The sequence below is a fragment of the Sarcophilus harrisii genome, chromosome 3 (assembly GCF_902635505.1).
Source record: "Sarcophilus harrisii chromosome 3, mSarHar1.11, whole genome shotgun sequence".
In the NCBI taxonomy this organism is placed as follows: domain Eukaryota; kingdom Metazoa; phylum Chordata; class Mammalia; order Dasyuromorphia; family Dasyuridae; genus Sarcophilus; species Sarcophilus harrisii.
The window spans coordinates 190,155,820-190,174,978 of record NC_045428.1 but is presented as its reverse complement, the minus strand read 5'-3'; the positions used below and the strand labels follow the sequence as shown (position 1 = coordinate 190,174,978).

The 19,159-nt window shown below is 32.8% G+C and overlaps 1 protein-coding gene across 3 annotated transcripts in view; it reads left to right on the top strand.

Annotated features, from left to right (window-relative positions):
* Positions 1-17,469, top strand: part of EPHA6 (EPH receptor A6) — a 745,715-nt gene extending 728,246 nt beyond the window's left edge. For all 3 annotated transcript variants that reach the window (XM_031958889.1, XM_031958890.1, XM_031958891.1), the window contains 2 exons: positions 12,664-12,813; positions 15,909-17,469. In XM_031958889.1, the coding sequence (XP_031814749.1) occupies positions 12,664-12,813; positions 15,909-16,023 (265 nt within the window). In that variant the 3' untranslated portion in view covers positions 16,024-17,469. The remainder of the gene's footprint in view (positions 1-12,663; positions 12,814-15,908) is intronic.
* Positions 17,470-19,159: the final 1,690 nt, after the last annotated feature.

Genomic DNA, 19,159 nt, shown 5'->3' with positions numbered 1-19,159 from the left:
GCTGGCACTTAATGAAATGTATGCATTTAGAACTGGAAAGGATCATAAGATCATCCAGTTCAACTCCTTCAATTTACAAATGAGGAAACTGTGGGGACAGCTAAATGGCACAGATCTGAGTTCAAATCCAGCCTCTGACACTTAACAGTTACTAGCCGTGCGACTGGTTAAGTCACTTAATCCCAATTGCCTCATTCCCCTTCCCTCCCAAAAAATAAGAAAACAGAAAACTAGAAAAGGTTGTGACCTGTCCCAGACTGTATCAATAAAGGTCTCAAGTAGGATTTGAAGCCAGGTCTTTTTGACTATAGTTTTGATGCTCAATCCAATCAGATAAAGATTAGACTAGATAAATCCTTCAAATCTTTGAAGATTCTTTACAACTCTGAAATTTGACAATTTTCTATTATTACAAGGCAATGTACTGGGTACTATGGGGTAAGAAGATTAAAAAAAAATTTTAAATCTCAGTCTTTACATTCTCATGATGGGATATGACCTGTATGTTGAAAATAAGTATGAAGCAAAGTAGAAAGTGTCAGGAAAAAGAAGAATTCAAGACCAAACATTCTAAGAAAAAACATTTAGGAGGGAAAGAGTACTTTTATCTAGGAGAGATTAAGAATGATTTCATATATATTATTGTTCGGTAAGAAATAACCAACAGGATGATTTCAGAAAGGCCTGGAGAGACTTGCACGAACTGATGCTGAGTGAAACGAGCAGAACCAGGAGATCATTATATACTTCAGCAACAATACTATATGATGATCAATTCTGATGGACCTGGCCATCTTCAACAATGAGATGAGCCAAATCAGTTCCAATGGAGCAGTAATGAACTGAACCAGCTACGCCCAGCGAAAGAACTCTGGGAGATGACTAAGAACCATTACATTGAATTCCCAATCCCTATATTTTTGCCTGCCTGCATTTTGGATTTCCTTCACAGGCTAATTGTACAATATTTCGGAGTCCGATTCTTTTTGTACAGCAAAATAACAGTTTGGTCATGTATACTTATTGTGTATCTAATTTATACTTTAATATATTTAATATCTACTGGTCATCCTGCCATCTAGGGGAGGGGGTGGGGGGGAAAGCGGGGAAAAATTGGAACAAAAGGTTTGGCAATTGTCAATGCTGTAAAATTACCCATACATATAACTTGTAAATAAAAAGCTATTTTTTTTAAAAAAAAAAAAGAATGATTTCATAAAAGACATGACCACTTAACTATACCTTGAAGGAAGAAAAGTAGGGAATGTTCTGGCCATATGCAAAGTGAGAAAATTGTAAGAGAGAACAGTGTAAAATAGGGTCAGAAAGAGGGTTATGGTCAGATTGTGGAAAGCCTTAAATGTCAGGCTGCAGCATTTATATTTATCCAGTCAGCACTTGGGAGCCAGTGATGGTTTCTGAGAGGGAAGTGACATGATCAGACAGCACCAAGATTATCTTGATAGCTGTGTTGAAGATGGATTGGAGAGAGGACAGAGTATCAGCAATTTTCTCTTGTCTGATCATGTTTCATGAAGGAAGGATGTTAGAATCCCAAATATCATCTTCTGTGGTTCACAATACAATAATCAGTGTTCAATTAAGTGTACTTTCAAGGAATCTTTACCAAAGTATGTCTAACACTTCCCCTCAGAAATGAGAATCAGTGGCAAAAATGCATTTTATACAGCCTGGGATATGTCACAGTCTGCTAGTCCAGCTGCTTGAAGCATGTCCTGCAATGAAGAAGGGGAGAAAAAGAAAAAAGAAATGAAAAAAGCCAAAACCAAAGCCAGGTATGTGTCAGTGGTAGAGTTCTAGCATCACATCTGCAAGCAGATCTGAGAACTGAAGTATTTTCTCATTCAGCAATCCCTGAGACATTCTTATCAAAAGAAACATAATTGTATAGGGTGGGAAGTCTTACAGATTTGAAGAAAGAATAGTTACATATCAAGTCTACATAATCTGCACAAAAATCCCAAGGAAATGTGAGCTATAAGGAATAATCATTGTATACAAGCTTAGTCCAAAAAAATGTTTCTTGATTAAATGTTTGCACAAAGCTTTATACTTTATAAAATTCTTTAATGTGCATTATAATATTTGGTTCTCACAACAGTCTTGTGAAATATTCAGAGAAAATCTTCTTGTCTGCAATTAAGAGCTGATGAAGTTGAAACAGAGATGTTAAGTGATATGCCTTAAGGGATATGCCCCAGATCACATAGCTAGCAAATGTTAGAACCAGGATCCTAGGTGCCAGCCTGATGCTTACAGATACAATGAGGTTGCTACTTGGGTTTTACATCAGGGAGACAACCTCCAATAGTTATATAGAACAGTAATCATCTAGCCAGTGGTGCCCATGCATCATAATCTTACCCATAAAGATCCCATCTATCTCTTAGAGCCTAGCTTCTACTGTTGTTACCCTTACTTATTTTCTTCCCCTGCCTCCTCCCAGAGATTGGAGAGCTAGGAGTTATTGATCATGCTAAAAGCATCCCTTCTTCTGGTATGATTTCAACAGACTAGGATATGTTCTTCAACCAAACCCAAGCCCACCCTCACAATTAAATGTGCCTTAGGTTTCATAATTTCTAGTAATTCCTCTACCAATGATCTTCCCATTATACTATACTGCCTTTCTTGAAAATGCCTTCAACTAGGTAGAAGGACGCTGGTAGAAGAGAAGAAAAAATATTATAACTAAAGGCAGAAAATAAATTAATAAATGATTTAAAAAGTGTTTAATTAGCACATAATATGTAGAAAGCATTGTCTTATGTGTTGGGGTTACAAATAAAAAAGCAAGACAGTCCCTGCTCTCAAGGGAGAAATAAACATAGAAAAGGACTCAACTAATTAGAAAATCAAGTTGAAAGATCCTATTTGGGACAAAAAAAAAAATTAATAGCTGGTTTATACATCTTTTTAAAATACTTTTTTATTGATAAAACCATATCTGTTTCTAATGTTGAACCATTTGACAGTACCAATGATTTTGTTATCAAGAACTTTTTTTTCTGGCTCTTCATTAGATATGAATATTGACAAGACAGAAGCTGTAGCACCTGCTCATTAATGGCAGGTGGTCAGTAGCTAGGAGTCATGGTTGAGGTGATTGCAAGCTTTCACATTTCTCTTCTGAATGCCTTGCTGCTTCAACTGGATTAGCTTGCCTCTCCCAAATGGCTGTCTGGCAGTTGGTGAGGATGGACAGCCCCTTCTACAAAAGCACTGTTTTCCTAAATGATAAGCTTTAAGAGGTGAGTCGGAATCAAGACCAATAATCTAAGGCTGATGTGGGTGCTACTGTTCCTGGAGCCCTTGGCATTACCTGTCCATTAATGATAGCTTGATAATGATGACAGTGAATTGACTAGAACAGATGGTTATTTTTCAGCGCTAACTTATATCTAGCATAAACTTTAATTATGAATGCAAGACACAAAACATTATTCTGAGCAGTCCATAGGCTTCACCATAAAGATGGTCCATGACTTTAAAAAATATTTTTAAAAATTCATAATTCATTTTCTCCCCGAACTGCATTTGGGGACTTAGTGGGGCTTTATTGATCTGAAGAATTTATCCCTGAATCCTAATAAAAATTTAAAGTGGCAGATACAACTGGCCCCTATTATATTCAGTCATTCAGTCAATAAATATTCATTGAAAAATATGTGGAACTTGCTACTAGTTACTGGACAATAGATTTCACAAAAAAGTTAGAAATTTATCATGTTATCTTATGGGCTGCTAAGAATCACTTGGATATTTATAACATCATTCATGGGTCATACAAAATTATCAAGTTTAGGACTCAGTCAGTAGAAGATTGTTGTATCTTACTTTGAGCTCATCATCTCCTTCATTTGCCTTAGCAAATGATTTCACAACCCTTATAAGATCCATGGGCTGGACATCCCCTGCCCCTGGGCTAGATGATAGCATGATTTAAGTGAATTCAGAAGAGATTGAACACCCAGATATAAAGATTTATCAGTTTCAGTCTGGAAGGAGGTCTCTAATAGCATACCTCAAGTATCTGTACTTGACCCTGGGCAGCTTGTTATTTTTCTTAATAGCCTGATAAATACACAATTTCGTATTTGTTGGCACTCATCAAATTTGCGAATGCCACAATAAAATCCAGATCCAGAAAAGATCAATAGGTTAGAAGACTCAATCAAATATAGTCAATCAAATCAAATTTATTAAGAATAAACATAGTTTTATATGTAGGTCAAAATATCAATGTCACAGTTATAAAATGATTAGCTATGGCTTAACAGTGTTCATCTGAAAAAATAAATTTGCTTCAAGATTAATCTTAGACACATTAAAAGAGATATAATATCCAAAATAAGGGAAATGTTAATCTCATAATACTCTTCCTTGGTCAGAACATATCTGAAACACTGATTAATTCTGGGAACTCTCTCTTAATGAGGACATTGATGAGCTGAGAAGTTTCTATAGGAGGGTAACTAGTATGTGCCTCAAAATCATATCATATGTGGATTAATTGATGAAATTAGAGGTCTTTAATCTGGGAAAAGTTTCAGGTGGAGGGGAGGAATAAGCATTTATTCAGCATCTTCTATGTTCCTGGTGTTGTGCTAATTATTTTACAAATATTATCGTATTTGATCCTCACAACAACCCTGGGAGATAAGTACTATCATTATCCTCATTTTATAGTTGAAGTAATTGAGGAGAGGGATGACAGTTAAAAGTTGCCAAAGTATTATGAAATGGGAATCATTCGCCATTTATAATTTGCTTGTATTGATACCTAATTGTAAAGAGAATATTCATTTTGCTTTGTGAAATCCAATACTGCCTAAGTTGGTCATTTGGATTTTCTTTCCTATATGAAATATCCTTTGCTTACAGATGGACAAATGCAAATGAAAATTTGCCCATGTCTATATTCTCTATACCCACAGTTATAGTACTGATCCACTTGATTTACCAATGCCTTCTTTTGTCATTTGAAGATTTCTTTCCTTTCTCCCAAGAAGTGTTTACCATGATTCTTATTAAGTAGGTATTCTGCCTGAGTGGAGTGCAGAATTAGACCTATTCTAAATTAGATATTAAATTATCTAACTTAAGCAAATCATTCCTAATCACTGCTATTAATAATTAATATAGAAATTCTCTAGCTCTGGAAATAGTACCATGCTTGGCAACATCTTGTCCCTTTTTTCTCTGTTTGATGAGGATCAAGTTGTTCCTGAGCTAATTTAATGCCACATGTACAAAATATACAAAATAACCTGCTCCTGCCATTATCTGCACTATCCTAGACTTTTAATTTCCTGTTTCCTGGGTGAGAAATATTTGCAAATTACATCTATCACAGGGTACTGAAGGGTGAAATATAACTCAAATCAAGCACCCAACAAAGCTGTTGAGTGCTTTAACAATCAAAAACTTCTAATGAGCTTTGAAAAATTTGATCGCTGAATGGAATTCAGAAATTATCAAAGGAGAAATAAAAGTATCTGAATAAAATCGCTCAATCTTCCAAGGCAAATAAAAGAGTAATAAATTTATAGAGAACTGCAGATTTTTCTTTCATCAAAAAAAAAACCAACTAAGAAAAAGTAAGTATATAAAGATTGGATCATAAACTTAGAACTGCCAAAGTGACCTTAGTAAATCTAATTTTAAAATAATCATCAGTTGGCTGTTCCCCATTACTGGGATAAATCGCTACAGTTTCTTTAACTCTCTTTCAATGTTTAAGTTTGCTAAGACTTGGCTTACTCCATACCACTTTTAGAGTATGGAAGACACAATGTTCTAATGAAAAATTATCCAATATCAGGTATAGTAAGCATTACTTATAAACTCTTGAAAGTTATAATAATGTTAATAAAGGTACTATGTTATATAATATAAGAATATAGTTAGTATGGAGGGAAAGAACTGGGTCAGAAAACCCATAATTTCCTATCAGTTCTGTCATTAATAAACAGTGAATTTAGTGAAATCTTTTAACTTCTATGGGAATTGTTCATTAGGCATTGGACTTGAAATCAGTAAAGCATGGGTTCAAATTCCATCTTTGGCATTAACTACCTGTGTGGATATTGTCAAATTACTTTACCTAAGACTCAGTTTCTTCATTTATAAATTAGAATGATAATAGTAATAATAAACATCTAAGGGGCAGCTAGGTAGTGCAGTGGATACAGCACTAGCCCTGAAGTCACAAGAACCTGGGTTAAAATCTGGCCTCAGACATTTAACACTTCCTAGCTGTGTGACCCTAAGCAAGTCACTTTACCCCAATTGCCTCAGCAAAAATAATAATAATAAAATCTAACATTTATCTAATGCTTTAAGGTTTACAAAGCAATTTATAAATATGTATGTGTGTATATATGTATATATGTGTTCATGCAACCATGTAAGAAAGGTGCTGTTATTATCCCCATTTTACAGTTAAGCAAACTAAGGCTGAGAAGGATTAAGTGACTTATGGGGAATGGAGTGGGGAAAAGCAAGGGAGGAATTCAAACAGATGAGTGGGAAAGAACACGTATTTATATGCACTACTATGTGCCAGGAACTATACTCAGAACTTTTCAAATATTATCTCATTTGATCCTTAAAACAACTCTATGAGATAGGTGTTTTTATTATCTCCATCTTACACATAAGAAACTGAAATTCAGAGAAGTTAAGTGACTTATCCAGGCTCACATAGCTAGCAAGAGTCTGAGGCCAGATTTGAAACTTGGATCTTGTGATTCCAGACTCAGTGTTCTATCTACTGTGTTTCACAGCTAATTCTCTGACATAGTATTTAAATTTAAGTCTTCCCAACTCCAAGTCTAGTACTTATCCATTGTACCATCTAGCTGCCTTCAAGTGCTTTACAAATATTCTTTTTTTTTTCTTCACAGCAATCCTATGAGATCAGATACTATTATTATTTCCATTTTTTCAGATAAGGAAAATGAGGTAGATATGGGTAAAGTGACTGTCCTTGATTCATATAGCTAAGAAGTGATCAAGGTCAGATTTTAACTCAGAGGGTCTTCTTGACCACTAGGTTCAATATTCTGCCTACTGTAATATTAACTGCTACCTATAGTGCCTGCCTAGCAAGACTGTGACAATCTAGTAAGATGATACATGTAAGTATATTGTTTTCAAAATTTAAAATTCTAAATAAAAAAAAAAAGCCCCACATGTTGCTTCATATGAACTATGAACCATGGGTTCATTTATTATGCACTACTATGTGCCAGGAACCATACAAAGCACTTTTCAAATATTATCTCATTTGATCCTTACAACAACCCTATGAGATAGGTACTTTTATTATCTCTATCTTACACATGAGGAAATTAAAATTCAGAGAAGTTAGGTGACTTATCCAGGCTCACATAGCTAGCAAGAGTCTGAAGCCAGATGTGAAACCATGGGTTTATATGCCATGGATTCATATGAACCACATCCAACCTAAATGACTGATTGATCCCACTCTTTCTGCTTCATTACCTTGATCTGGAGTACTCAGAGAAAATGAGTACTCCAAAATGAGGCTTGGATTTGGCTTGACCATGAACCCAAGATACTTCTCTAGATTTCCACTCCAAAATAAGACTTGGATTTGATTGGACTTTGGATCCAAGATATTTCTCTAGGTTTCTTCAAATGTCACTGAAAGAACCATAAACTCCAGCAAAGGTACTCCATATACAACATGGATATATGATATTAAACAAGACTTTATTTCACTCCAGCAGGAAATGCTTAAGATACTAGGACTCATTGGAATCCATGAACAGATGTAGAAACATAGATAGCACTAAAATAGCTCTTGCCTTTCCTTAGGCTAGTATATAAGTACTAGTACTAGTATTATTATACAAGGTCAGAATGGAACCAGCAATAAAGCTGGGTTAACAATGAGGCAGCTAAATCATGACTTCAGGGAATCTTACCAGTCCCCGATTAGGGTTTAGATTTATTTCAAAGCTATAAGAATAATCATTGACAGATATGGATTAATACCATCTGTGAGAACTGTAAGGATTCAAGCATGAGGAGCCAAGCTCTTAGAAGAAATGCTTTCTTATCGATCTGGGTCTTTAATTCTTGTTTATTCTATCTTTTCTATTTTGCCTTTCATTCTGCTTGATAGAAAAATCAGAAACAAAGTAAGATTTGAAGTTGGGCATCTTTTTGACTTTTTTTTGCCATCAGTAGGATCCTTGAGTCTTATTACCCTGAAACTAACAAAAGAAATCCTTTTCTGTTGTTCTTAGTATTTTTCAGAAACTGAGTGTTGATTGTCACAGCAGTTTTCTACATACCAGCACTGTGTCACTAAGGAATTTATATCTAGTACTCTCAAAATATTTTCTGCTATATATCTCATATATACTATGATGTATACTATTATGTTGGGGTTACTTTCTGCTTTGTTTTAATTTAAAAGGTTATTTTAAAGAACTAATAGCTAGGCATTTAGAGATATTCTGCCTCTGAATACAAGTAAACTTGTCTTTCATTTTTAGCATTTTAAAGTTTCCTTTAGAATTTATAGTTATATGATAACAATGAGCTACAGAAAACATATAAGAATGGAAACTTTTGCTTTTATTCATGGAAGTTTTAGAAGCTTATTGACAATATATCTAAAAACCTTTTAGTGTCAAAAATGGTACTACTTTAAGTGCAGATACCCATTAAGTTAAGAGCTTCCTGGCTAAGTAAGCTCTGCTTGTTCATACTGTGTCTGAATTGCCCCTGATAAGAATAGGGATGTATGTTTATTGTTCATTTTGCTTAAGAAAATTTGCCCCACTTGATAGGTTTTCTAAACCTAACATTACACCCCTCTTCATTTTTATTAAGAAAAAATCCCGCAGACAAGTTGCCCAACATTCTGCCATTCTGCATCATGAACATTCTTGTGCTACAGTTTTTTGTTTTTTGTTGTTTTAATAAAGGCACTTCTCACTGGTGGACAGCTGCCACTGTCCAAATAACAGAGATATCTATATGCTCATTAAAAGACAGGCTGAATTTATCGTTCTATATAAGAAAGGACATTTATTGTTTGCTAGGTAATATTCCAGATGATTTATCCGGAGGTGACGATGTCAGGCTCTAGCCACTGGCATTTCCCAGCTAATTAGAAGATAAAGCATGAGTTGCTCTAAACAATGAGAATACCTTATTAAATTTCCTGTCAATGACATAGAAAGTAACTAAAAAGTAACAAGTTTACTAGAAGGATAATAATATACCATTTTGTGAAGAAAAAAAGAAATTATTATGTAGTAATACTCTGGAAACAATTTATGGCTCCTTTTTCAGGGAAAGAGCTTAGTTGAATGGTTTAGTGAATAATATATTCTTTAGTGACCTTTCTAACTAAAAACAAAAAATTGGAAAATTTCATGTCATTCACCAAACAATTATACTAAATTGTATAATTTCCATAAGTATTCCATCATTTTTTCTGAAGAGAAAAGTTGCAGATCTAGCTTAATGTCTAGGACATAGTAGGTATTTAATAAAAGTTTATTGATTGGTACAGAAGTAAAAATGTTTGCAGAGGAAATGACAGAATCAGATTTTTTTAATCTTATTACCTAACATCACCAAACTTCTTGGGAAAGGATAGGGAAAGAATGAAAACAATTACTTTTTCTAAATTATGACACATAATTTTCTGACATGTGAAGGTTTATTTACATTAATAGACAAAGAAGGTAATGCTTTGTTGATGTTAGACAGTAAAGTAGAAGAGCTGACCATTGATCAGTGACGTAGTAATTCAGTGACATAAGCAGTGTTCATAAGTAGTCATTCTAAGAATCAGGAAAACATGAGATGATATACCTAATGTGTCTAATTTACAGTGGGAGAATCTTTTATTTTGTGTGATATAACTATTAATAGTATTGCTTGTTAGATAATACTTATTGAGAGTAAAAAAGAAATACCAATGCTAAATATAAATGTAATTAATGTATTCTAACTCTCAGGGTCAAGCTAGCTATATCTCCCTTCTTAGTGTTCTGGGAGCTAACCCTTAGAGGTTTAGGATATCTTTTCTCTACTTCCATTGATTTGGGACCTCTGTATATTTCTCCCTCTTAGGGGCCTTCAACAAATACTTCAGTATCATTTAATCCATGCCAATTAATTTTTAAATAGTATTTTATTTTTCCAAATATATAGATAGTTTTCAACATTCATCTGCAAAATCTTGTATTCCAAATTTTTCTCCCTTTTTCTCCCCACTCCCATGTCCCCAAGACAGCAAACAATCTGACATAGGTTAAAATATGTAATTCTTCTAAACATATTTCCATATTCATCATGCTATGCAAGAAAAATCAGATCAAAGAAGAAGAACAAGCAAAACAAACAACAAGATGAAAATACTATATTTATACCTTATAACATGGTTTCTCATCTAGCACCATGAGCAAGAATTAACAATCTCCCCCAAGAATGACTAAAGAGAAGATTGCTAGTAATGACAGGTCCTTGTGAATACCTCCAAAATTTATTCAAAGAATCTCTTTCACCCATGGTTAGTTAATAAAAACCAGTTATAGAATTTTTGCACATATTACAGCACAGTGAATCCAAGGCATTTCCCTTAAAAGTCATCATGATTTCTCCCAGAAATAAGTTTCCTCACATCCTTCATATTGAGTGATTATAAGCCAAGAAGATTTCTAGTATCATTTAATAGGAGGGGGAAATGGACATTGCTCTAGTCATCTGATCTATTCCATTTTTTTAAACTTTGTCATTTTTAATCCCAAAGGGAATGGAAGAGAAATTTCTACTTAGAGTCTATACTCCTTGAGGGCAAAAACTATATATAATTTTCCCATCCTCTGCAACATCTAATAGAGCCTTACAGAGAATAAACATGCAAACCAGTTGAATAAATGAATTGATTCATTTACCTTGCTCAGTGAGAGACTACCATTCAAGAGGCAAATCATTCCCAAAGGGAAAGGTCTTGTTTACCCTGAAATATAGATTTTTTTAAAAACACTTTTTAAAATGATTTTTATTGACATAACAGGTTAGGATACTTCTTAGAGCTCTATTGTAAATATGTATATGTATTTATGTTTGTATTATTTATTACTCTTGGTGTATTATTAATACTTATTACCATATTATGTTTTCCTAGTAGCACAGACATGTTGAGTTTGAGATGTTTCAGATTAATGAGTTTAAAGTGTCCAAGATGACTGACTGGGGGGGAGGGGGGAGGAGAAGAGGTGGAGAGAATGAAAGAAAGAGAAAGAGAGGGAGGGAGAAAGAAAGAGAGAGAGGGAGGAAAGAAGGTAAGGAAAGAGGGAGAAAAGAAAAAGGGAGAGAGAGGGGGGAAGGGAGGGAAGGAGAGAAAGAAGGAGAGAGAGAGAAAGAAAAAAAGAGAATCATCTTCATGGAAAGGATAATTAAACTCTTGGAAATTAATAAAGTCACCTAGTGAGAAAGTGTAGAGAAACAAGAGGTGTCAGGACAGAACCTTGGGGTACACTCATAATTAGGAAGCATGATACAAATGATGAATAAGCACAGGGAACTGTGGAGTAAAATCAAGAGAACAGTGACCTGAAAAAAAGAGAAAGAAGAATCCAGGGGGGAAATTGTGGTTAACAGCATCAAATACTTCAGAAAGATCAAGAAGGATAACAATTAAAACAAGGTCATCATATTTGACAATTAAGAAATCACTTGTAACTTTGAAGAGAGTACTTTTTGACTAGATGAAAAATTTTGAATGGTATTTATCTAGCAGACAGCAGCAAAAGGAAGAAGATAAGTATTAATATGTAAAAGGAATAAAGATGTAGGAAAGCAAAGAGTACAAAACAATGTAGTAAAGCATTTTACATCAAGCCTATGACTAATTAAACTTCCATTGGGCAGAACAGACTTTTAAAAGTTTACACATATACTTTGAAATAACGAGAATAAATGTTTATGGAATGTGAAGTTTTTTCAGGGTATATTGTTACACAGTGTAAGGTAGGTTAGCGACAATGGTGGAAGTAAACATACAAAAAAATTTTATAACAATAATTTATGTTTGGCCTAAGAAAAATAGAGTAATTTGAGAAGGGAAAAGGATTAAAATACGGAGTTTGGAGAGAAAGATTTTTATTAATAGTCATGAAAATTCACATTCATATTGTACTTCATATTATTTGAATCTCACATAAATGCATAGGCAAGTATCATTCCTACTTAATAGATGAGGAAAATGAGACTCAGAGATAGGAAACAGAATGCCCAAGTTTGCACAGATAAGAAGTGGCAGTGCCAATACTCAAGCACAAGACCTCTGACATCATTTCTAATTAAAATTTAAAGAGAAAGGTATAGTAGCAGCCAGATGGCACAGTAGATAGAGCAATGTCCCTGGATTCAGGACGACCTGAGTTTAAATCCAACCTCAGATCCTTAACACTTACTAGCTATGTGACCCTGAGCAAGTTGTCCCTTTAAAAAAAAAAAACAAAGAAACTACTAAATTTAGTAGCATTAAAAAAAAAACCAGCAAAAAGTAAAAGTAAAGTAAAGCTTGCTTCACCTGATTCAAATAATTTGCTTGTTTTTTTTTTTTATTATTTGTTTTTACAGAATGCCAGATTCACCTGGTGAACTCCCAGAATATCCTTTGTTTATTTCAGTCAGTGACTGGCTGGATTCAATTAAAATGGGCCAATATAAAAATAACTTTATGGCAGCAGGGTTTACAACCTTGGATTTAATTTCAAGAATGAGCATTGAGTAAGTGACACTATTCTTACTACCATATTTATTTGCTGTGCTATAGTTCTATACAATTGTATGCTATTTCTAGTTCACTGTGGCTGTAATTGTCATTTCAACAGTTAAAATGACATTTGCAAGTCTCTATCCTTTCCTCTGGAAAGCCTCCAAGTAGAAATTAGCCATTCTATAATACTTTGAAGAGCAATAGGTAATACTGAAGTCTCAATATTGAGCAAGTATAGATTCCCAAGGCTACATTTTTCTCTCAATCATCATGGGGTTATTTAAAATAATTGCTATCAATGAGGTGATTCAGGCCAGTTCCAATAGTCTTGTGATGGAGAGAGCCATCTACACCCAGAGAGAGGACTGAGGGAACTGAGTGTGGATCACAACATAGTATTTTCACTCTTTTTGTTATTGTTTGCTTGCATTTTGTTTTTTTTCTCATTTTTTCTTTTTTTCCTGATTTTCCTTGTGCAGCATAATAATTGTGGAAATATGTATAGAAGAATTCCACATGTTTAACATATATTTGATTACTTGCCTTTAGGGAAGGGGGTGAGAGAAAGGGAGGGAAAAAATTGCAACATGGGGTTTTACAAGGGTGAATGTTAAAAAATATCCATACATATATTTTGAAAATAAAAAGCTTTAATTAAAAATAAAAAAAATAATTGCCATAATTGCTTCTTTCTGAAAAATATGTTATGCATAACTTACAGAACTCATACCATTTAGTTATTTGGATCAAATATTAGTCATACAATATAACCAATTCCAATCAATTCTTTCTTATTTATCAACATCATATAGAGTATATATATATATATATATATATATATACATATATTTACAAACATATACATACAAAATATAGTTTCATTAAATTAAAGTTCTACCTTTGTATTATATTCAATTATTTTTCATTGTTTCTGCTTTTATCCTGTCTTTTTTTAAGTATAGTAACTATCTCAACTATCTGAATGTATATTAAATCTTAATAGATAATTGTTCTTATTTCAAGTAAATATGAAGAACAAAACAAATAATGAAGGATACTGCAGAGAATGTGCTGTGTCTGTGTTTCTGCTAGTACCATCTAATGCCTATGTTTGCATAAAATGCAAATTGTATCCATCTTAGAGGAGAAAGTGAAATGGCCATACAGAAGCATTTATAGCCTCTAGGGAAATTAGCCATAAGAATAGTAAACTAAGGAGAATGAAGTGTTTCTTGAAAGAATGAAATAAGGGCATCAAGGAAGATATCGACAAGAAAAGGGGTATAAAGAGAGAAATTCTCATCTTTATCAGGATTATGAAAGGTGGGAGAATGTAAGACAGAAAGAAAGGAAGGGAAAAGAATACTGAATGTTTAAAACTGTTTAACAAGTATGAAACTTCTTTAGAGAGGTCAGAGGGACAATATCTCAAGGAAGTAGTGTCTTGCGTTCAAAGAACACGGTCCTGCATCTATAAACAGGTGAGACAGCCATTTGAAGACTTGACATGAACAACAGAAACATCTGCGATTTTCTTGGAATATGAATACAGGATGTAATGAAGAGTTTTCCAAGATTTACCAAATATGTTGAGTACTACCTACTTGAGGTGATTTATGTGGATTCCAATGCATTCCAAAAAAGTTTCTAGAAATCATAGCTAAAGGTTAGGAATTTCTGGGCAAGATAACTAAGGAGTTTAAGAGGAATACAAGTAGAGTTGGTATAACAACTGCCAGTTAGACATTAGGGTTTCAGAAAAAAGTACAGATTTGGACATTGAACAATTGGCTAAGAGAAAGTGTATGAAAAAGAAAATTTATACTTCTGGATCACAATTTAAATATAAAAATTATGAGCTCTTCACCAAAAATGAAGTGTACCAGAAATAACCAATAAAAACAATTTCTTTTTTACAATAGCTTTTTATTTTTCAAAATACATGCAAAGATGGTTTTCAACATTCACCCTTGCAAAATCTAGTTTTAGATATTTTTCTCTCTCCTTCATGCTCTCCCTCTCCCCTCCCCAAGACAGCAAGTATCCAATATAAATCAAACACAGTTGATTCCTCTAATTATATTTCCACATTTACCATGCTACACAAGAAAAAATCATATCAAAAGGGGGAAAAAGTGAGAGAGAAAAAACAAGCAAGCAAAAAACAAAAACAAAGACAAAAAAGATGAAATGTTGTGATACACATTCAGTCTCCATAGTCCTCTCTCTTCAATCATAAGTCTACTGGAATTAGCCTGAATCATTTCAAAAACAATTTATTTCTTAAAAGGATTTTGTTTTTCTTTTCTTCTTGAGGGATAAAGAGAAAGACAAAAATTACTTATTAATTGAGAAAAATTAATTTTAAACCATGTTTTCTTGGACTTGTATGAATCTAATCAAGAGATCTTTCTACCAAAAATAAAGAGAGAAAGTTGGGGGAGGATGTGATTAGTTTAAGATTAAAAGGAAACAGTGGGTTAGGGAAATAATATAGATATAATGTATTTAGACTTTAGCAAAGCATATGGCAAAAATCTCTAATGCATTCCTTATAGGCAAGATGTTATAGGGCTAAATGATAATATTATTAAGTGAATTAGGAACTTGTTGAATGGCTGTTCCCCCAAAGTAATCCATTAATGAGTCAATGTCAGCATGAAGAGAGAAAATGCTTTACCACTTTAAGAGCAATGGAAAAATCTAGAAATTCATATAATTTAAATAAGTCAAAAGCTTCACATGGGGAAATTATTGGAGTTATCTATATGAATTGATTCTTTGTTTATTAAACTTTACAAGGTTCCAGAGACCTTGTCTCTGGATTTTCATACCCTATTGAGACATATAAGATTTGCATAATTACTTAAATTGTACTTCTTGGAATATCTGAACTCCATTTCTAAAAAGTATAATTATAATATGCAAGTATCTGAATTTGAATATTCTGATGTATATACTTGCCACTAAGTTTTCTTCATTTGTTTCTTGACTTTTTCTAAAGTTTCCATTTTGTTTTTATCAGTCATCTTTGATTAGCAAATGCTCCAATTCTCTTATGCACCTAAGATCACTAGGCCTGTTTTTTTTTTCCTTTTTCTCACAGTGATATTAGAAGAATTGGGGTCATACTCATTGGACACCAGAGACGAATAATGAGCAGCATACAGACTTTACGTTTACACATGATACACATACAGGAGAAGGGATATCATGTATGAACGTACTATAGAAGCAACTATGTTTTGTGCCTCAGCATTTCTAAAATGGAAGATATTCTCTCTTCTTTCTCCCTTCTGATTCTCCTAACTTCACAAATGACAACTCTTCAGATTATGAACACATTTTATGTTTATGCTTCTTACTTGGAATTTTAATCACACTGCATAATTCTTCCTTCAATTACTTGCCAAATACACTGGCCCACTGCAGACTCGCTACACACTGGTAAATAATTCAGCATGGATATGTAACTTTGTATAATCACATTTGGGAAATGGTCATAGAAAGCAATATCCCATTTGCCCAGGTGTGGCTTCCTAATTAGAGTTTGGTGATAGATCAAAAAAAAAAAAAAGTAATTGATTTCTTTTCATGTTTTGTGATCATGTGGTTTCCAATTTGACATAAATATTTATTTTATAGTTAACTAAATTTAACTGTAACTTACTTTGTAATAATTTAACTGTTGGTAAATAGTACCTGATCATACTAGGATTCTTTGCATAAATGACCAATAATTTCATATGGTAAATTCTCATTATTTTTAGCTATTGGGAGGAGGGGAAAAGGAAGAGGGGGAAAAAATGCTTCTAAATCATCCAAGGCCCAGAGTTTCACTTTCTTTTTTTAACCAACATCCAATTGCTATAGCATTGATTGTAGGGGTTTGTTATTGTCATTTTCCCTTTGATTCTTAATAAATACATTATTAAAATCATCCCTGGAAAAGCTATGAGCATATGGCACTAATAACTTCCATGTAAGTTGAAAGAGGGAAGCACTGGGGAACATATAATTAAAATACTGCCTTGGCTTTACCTTTAGAAGTTTGGGGGAAAGAATCATTATCAAAGAAGCAAAGAAAGTAATTATTCTTTATTTAAATACCTTGGATGAAATAGAAGTGACATTCTTAAAATTTAAAATTATTTTATACTAATACTGAGGTCCAGGAAAATAGACAATGATACCATGCTGTTGTCTGTAATTAATTACATATGCTAAGATTAATTAATATGCTAAGATTTTTTTTATTTTTTATTATTTTTTTTAAAAGGTAATATGATCATGGTGAACTGCATTTTCAAAATCTTACATAATACAAATATACTTTTCTGCCTCAAAGGAAGCATTTCTATCCATATGATCATATACAAATTGAATGTCAACCTGTGTATTTTGGAAGTGATAGTAACTAATGAGGAGACAGACTGGCTAAAATGCGATATCTTTGTCATTCTGGTTACTTTTGAATGAACACCAAAAAACAAAACAAAACAAAAAAAAAAAACCTTATGCAATACATTTCTCAGTGACTTAAAGCTCAGTCATCATACCAATATAATTCTATTTCTTAAGCTATTTTAAGGACAAAAATTTTTTTCTGGGAAACTAGAAACTAGAAAAGTAACTGCTGTGACTAGGTGTAAAAGACACCAAAAAACTAACCCTCCTAACGGGATTTGTAAAAGAGAAATGGAATGAGAAAGCAGTCCTGAAATAAAAAATAGAAAAAAGAGAGTTCTAAAGATTTACCAAATAAGTTTTTTTTAAATCTCAGAGAGGACAGCACCTTACCAAACTCCTAAATTTCTCCCTAAACTACAATTTCTAAGGAAAATATTCTCATAAGAAACAACCCCCAGTTTCTTCAATATCACAAACACTCTTTTTTGTTTTAAAACGTTGTTGATTATACTATTAGACTAGATTTCTCAAATGGAATTTCTTTTATCAATTCATCTCCTGTTTTTGTCAACCACATTTAATACAGATAGAAAGAAGATGGCCTTTGCAAGTAGTCCTTTAAATAATTTTAAAACAAAAGCAAAACCAGGGTGATCAATCATTAACAATTGTTAAGCATGTGTGTGTGTGTGTGTGTATGTGTGTGTGTGTGTGAAATAGCTCAGCATCAGTCTAAAACTTAGGTGCGTATTCTTGCTGTCCTTTGCATGTTCATGCATCTCTTGTAGACTAGATGCAAGCTGTTTGATGCATTTACACAAACCTAGATACATTTAGAGGTAATATAATTTCCATATTTACCTTCCTTTAAGTATATGCATATATTCATTAAGAACAGATATAATAATATAAACAAATTTAGAATATATTTATTTTTATAAAACAAAAAGAGAAAAAAGTGATCTGAAAGTGAAAATTGAAATGATGATGATCTTCAGTAGGACTATCCTTTGTCTAGCAAATTCTGTTTACTCTAGGTCAAATCAATCTCTATAAATTGGCTAAAAAATTCTGTAAGCACAGATTGTAGTGATTTTAAGGTTAAGGATCTCTATGGAATACCCTTTTATTTAAAACTTGGATAATACTAGGTCTTATTGGTTTTTATTCATTTTTTAATTATTAACTATCCTAAAGAAAAACTTAATAATTTCTATACCCTTCTAGCCCAGTTTTGAGTAAAACAGGAATTTTTCTAGATCCCATACATTTTTAAATAAATTTCATTGTATATTTTTTAACAAAACTTGGGCAGAGGACAGGGTAGGTCTGCAAAATTAATCAGAAATATTAACCATTTAAGATGGATCATAATTATCCACCATTTTTCCTAAAGATTGTTTATCACTTATGATATTTGGCCCTAGCAGTCATGCTAATAGTCAAACTATCAGGAAAATTTGAGAAATATATGTTTACACGTTGAATCTGGATATATTTAATGCATAGAAATCATTATTTACATGCACAGAATAGAATTTGTCAATAGAAGAAAATGAATAGCCTACATAAAAATCAGAAGTAAATCTTGAGGAAGAAACATACATAATTGAAATTTGCACATGCATTAAGCTATTCTTTATAATGATGAATTCACACCATTGAGTTTTGTGCCTTAACAGCTCTCATTCTGCTTTACAAAGACTCATTATCTAATATAATTAGTCCATGTTTATTTGAAAAAATAAAAACAATGAAAAGTTTGGGAATGAGATAAAGTAAATAAGAAAACCAATAACATGTTCAAATACCTAGTATTTAGCAATATTAAATTGCTAAATTTAATTTAAAATTTTAAATTTTTTAAATTTTAAATTTTTAAATTTAATTTTTAAATAAATTGAACAATATGTTCAAATACCTAGTATTTAGCAAAATTGTCAATAG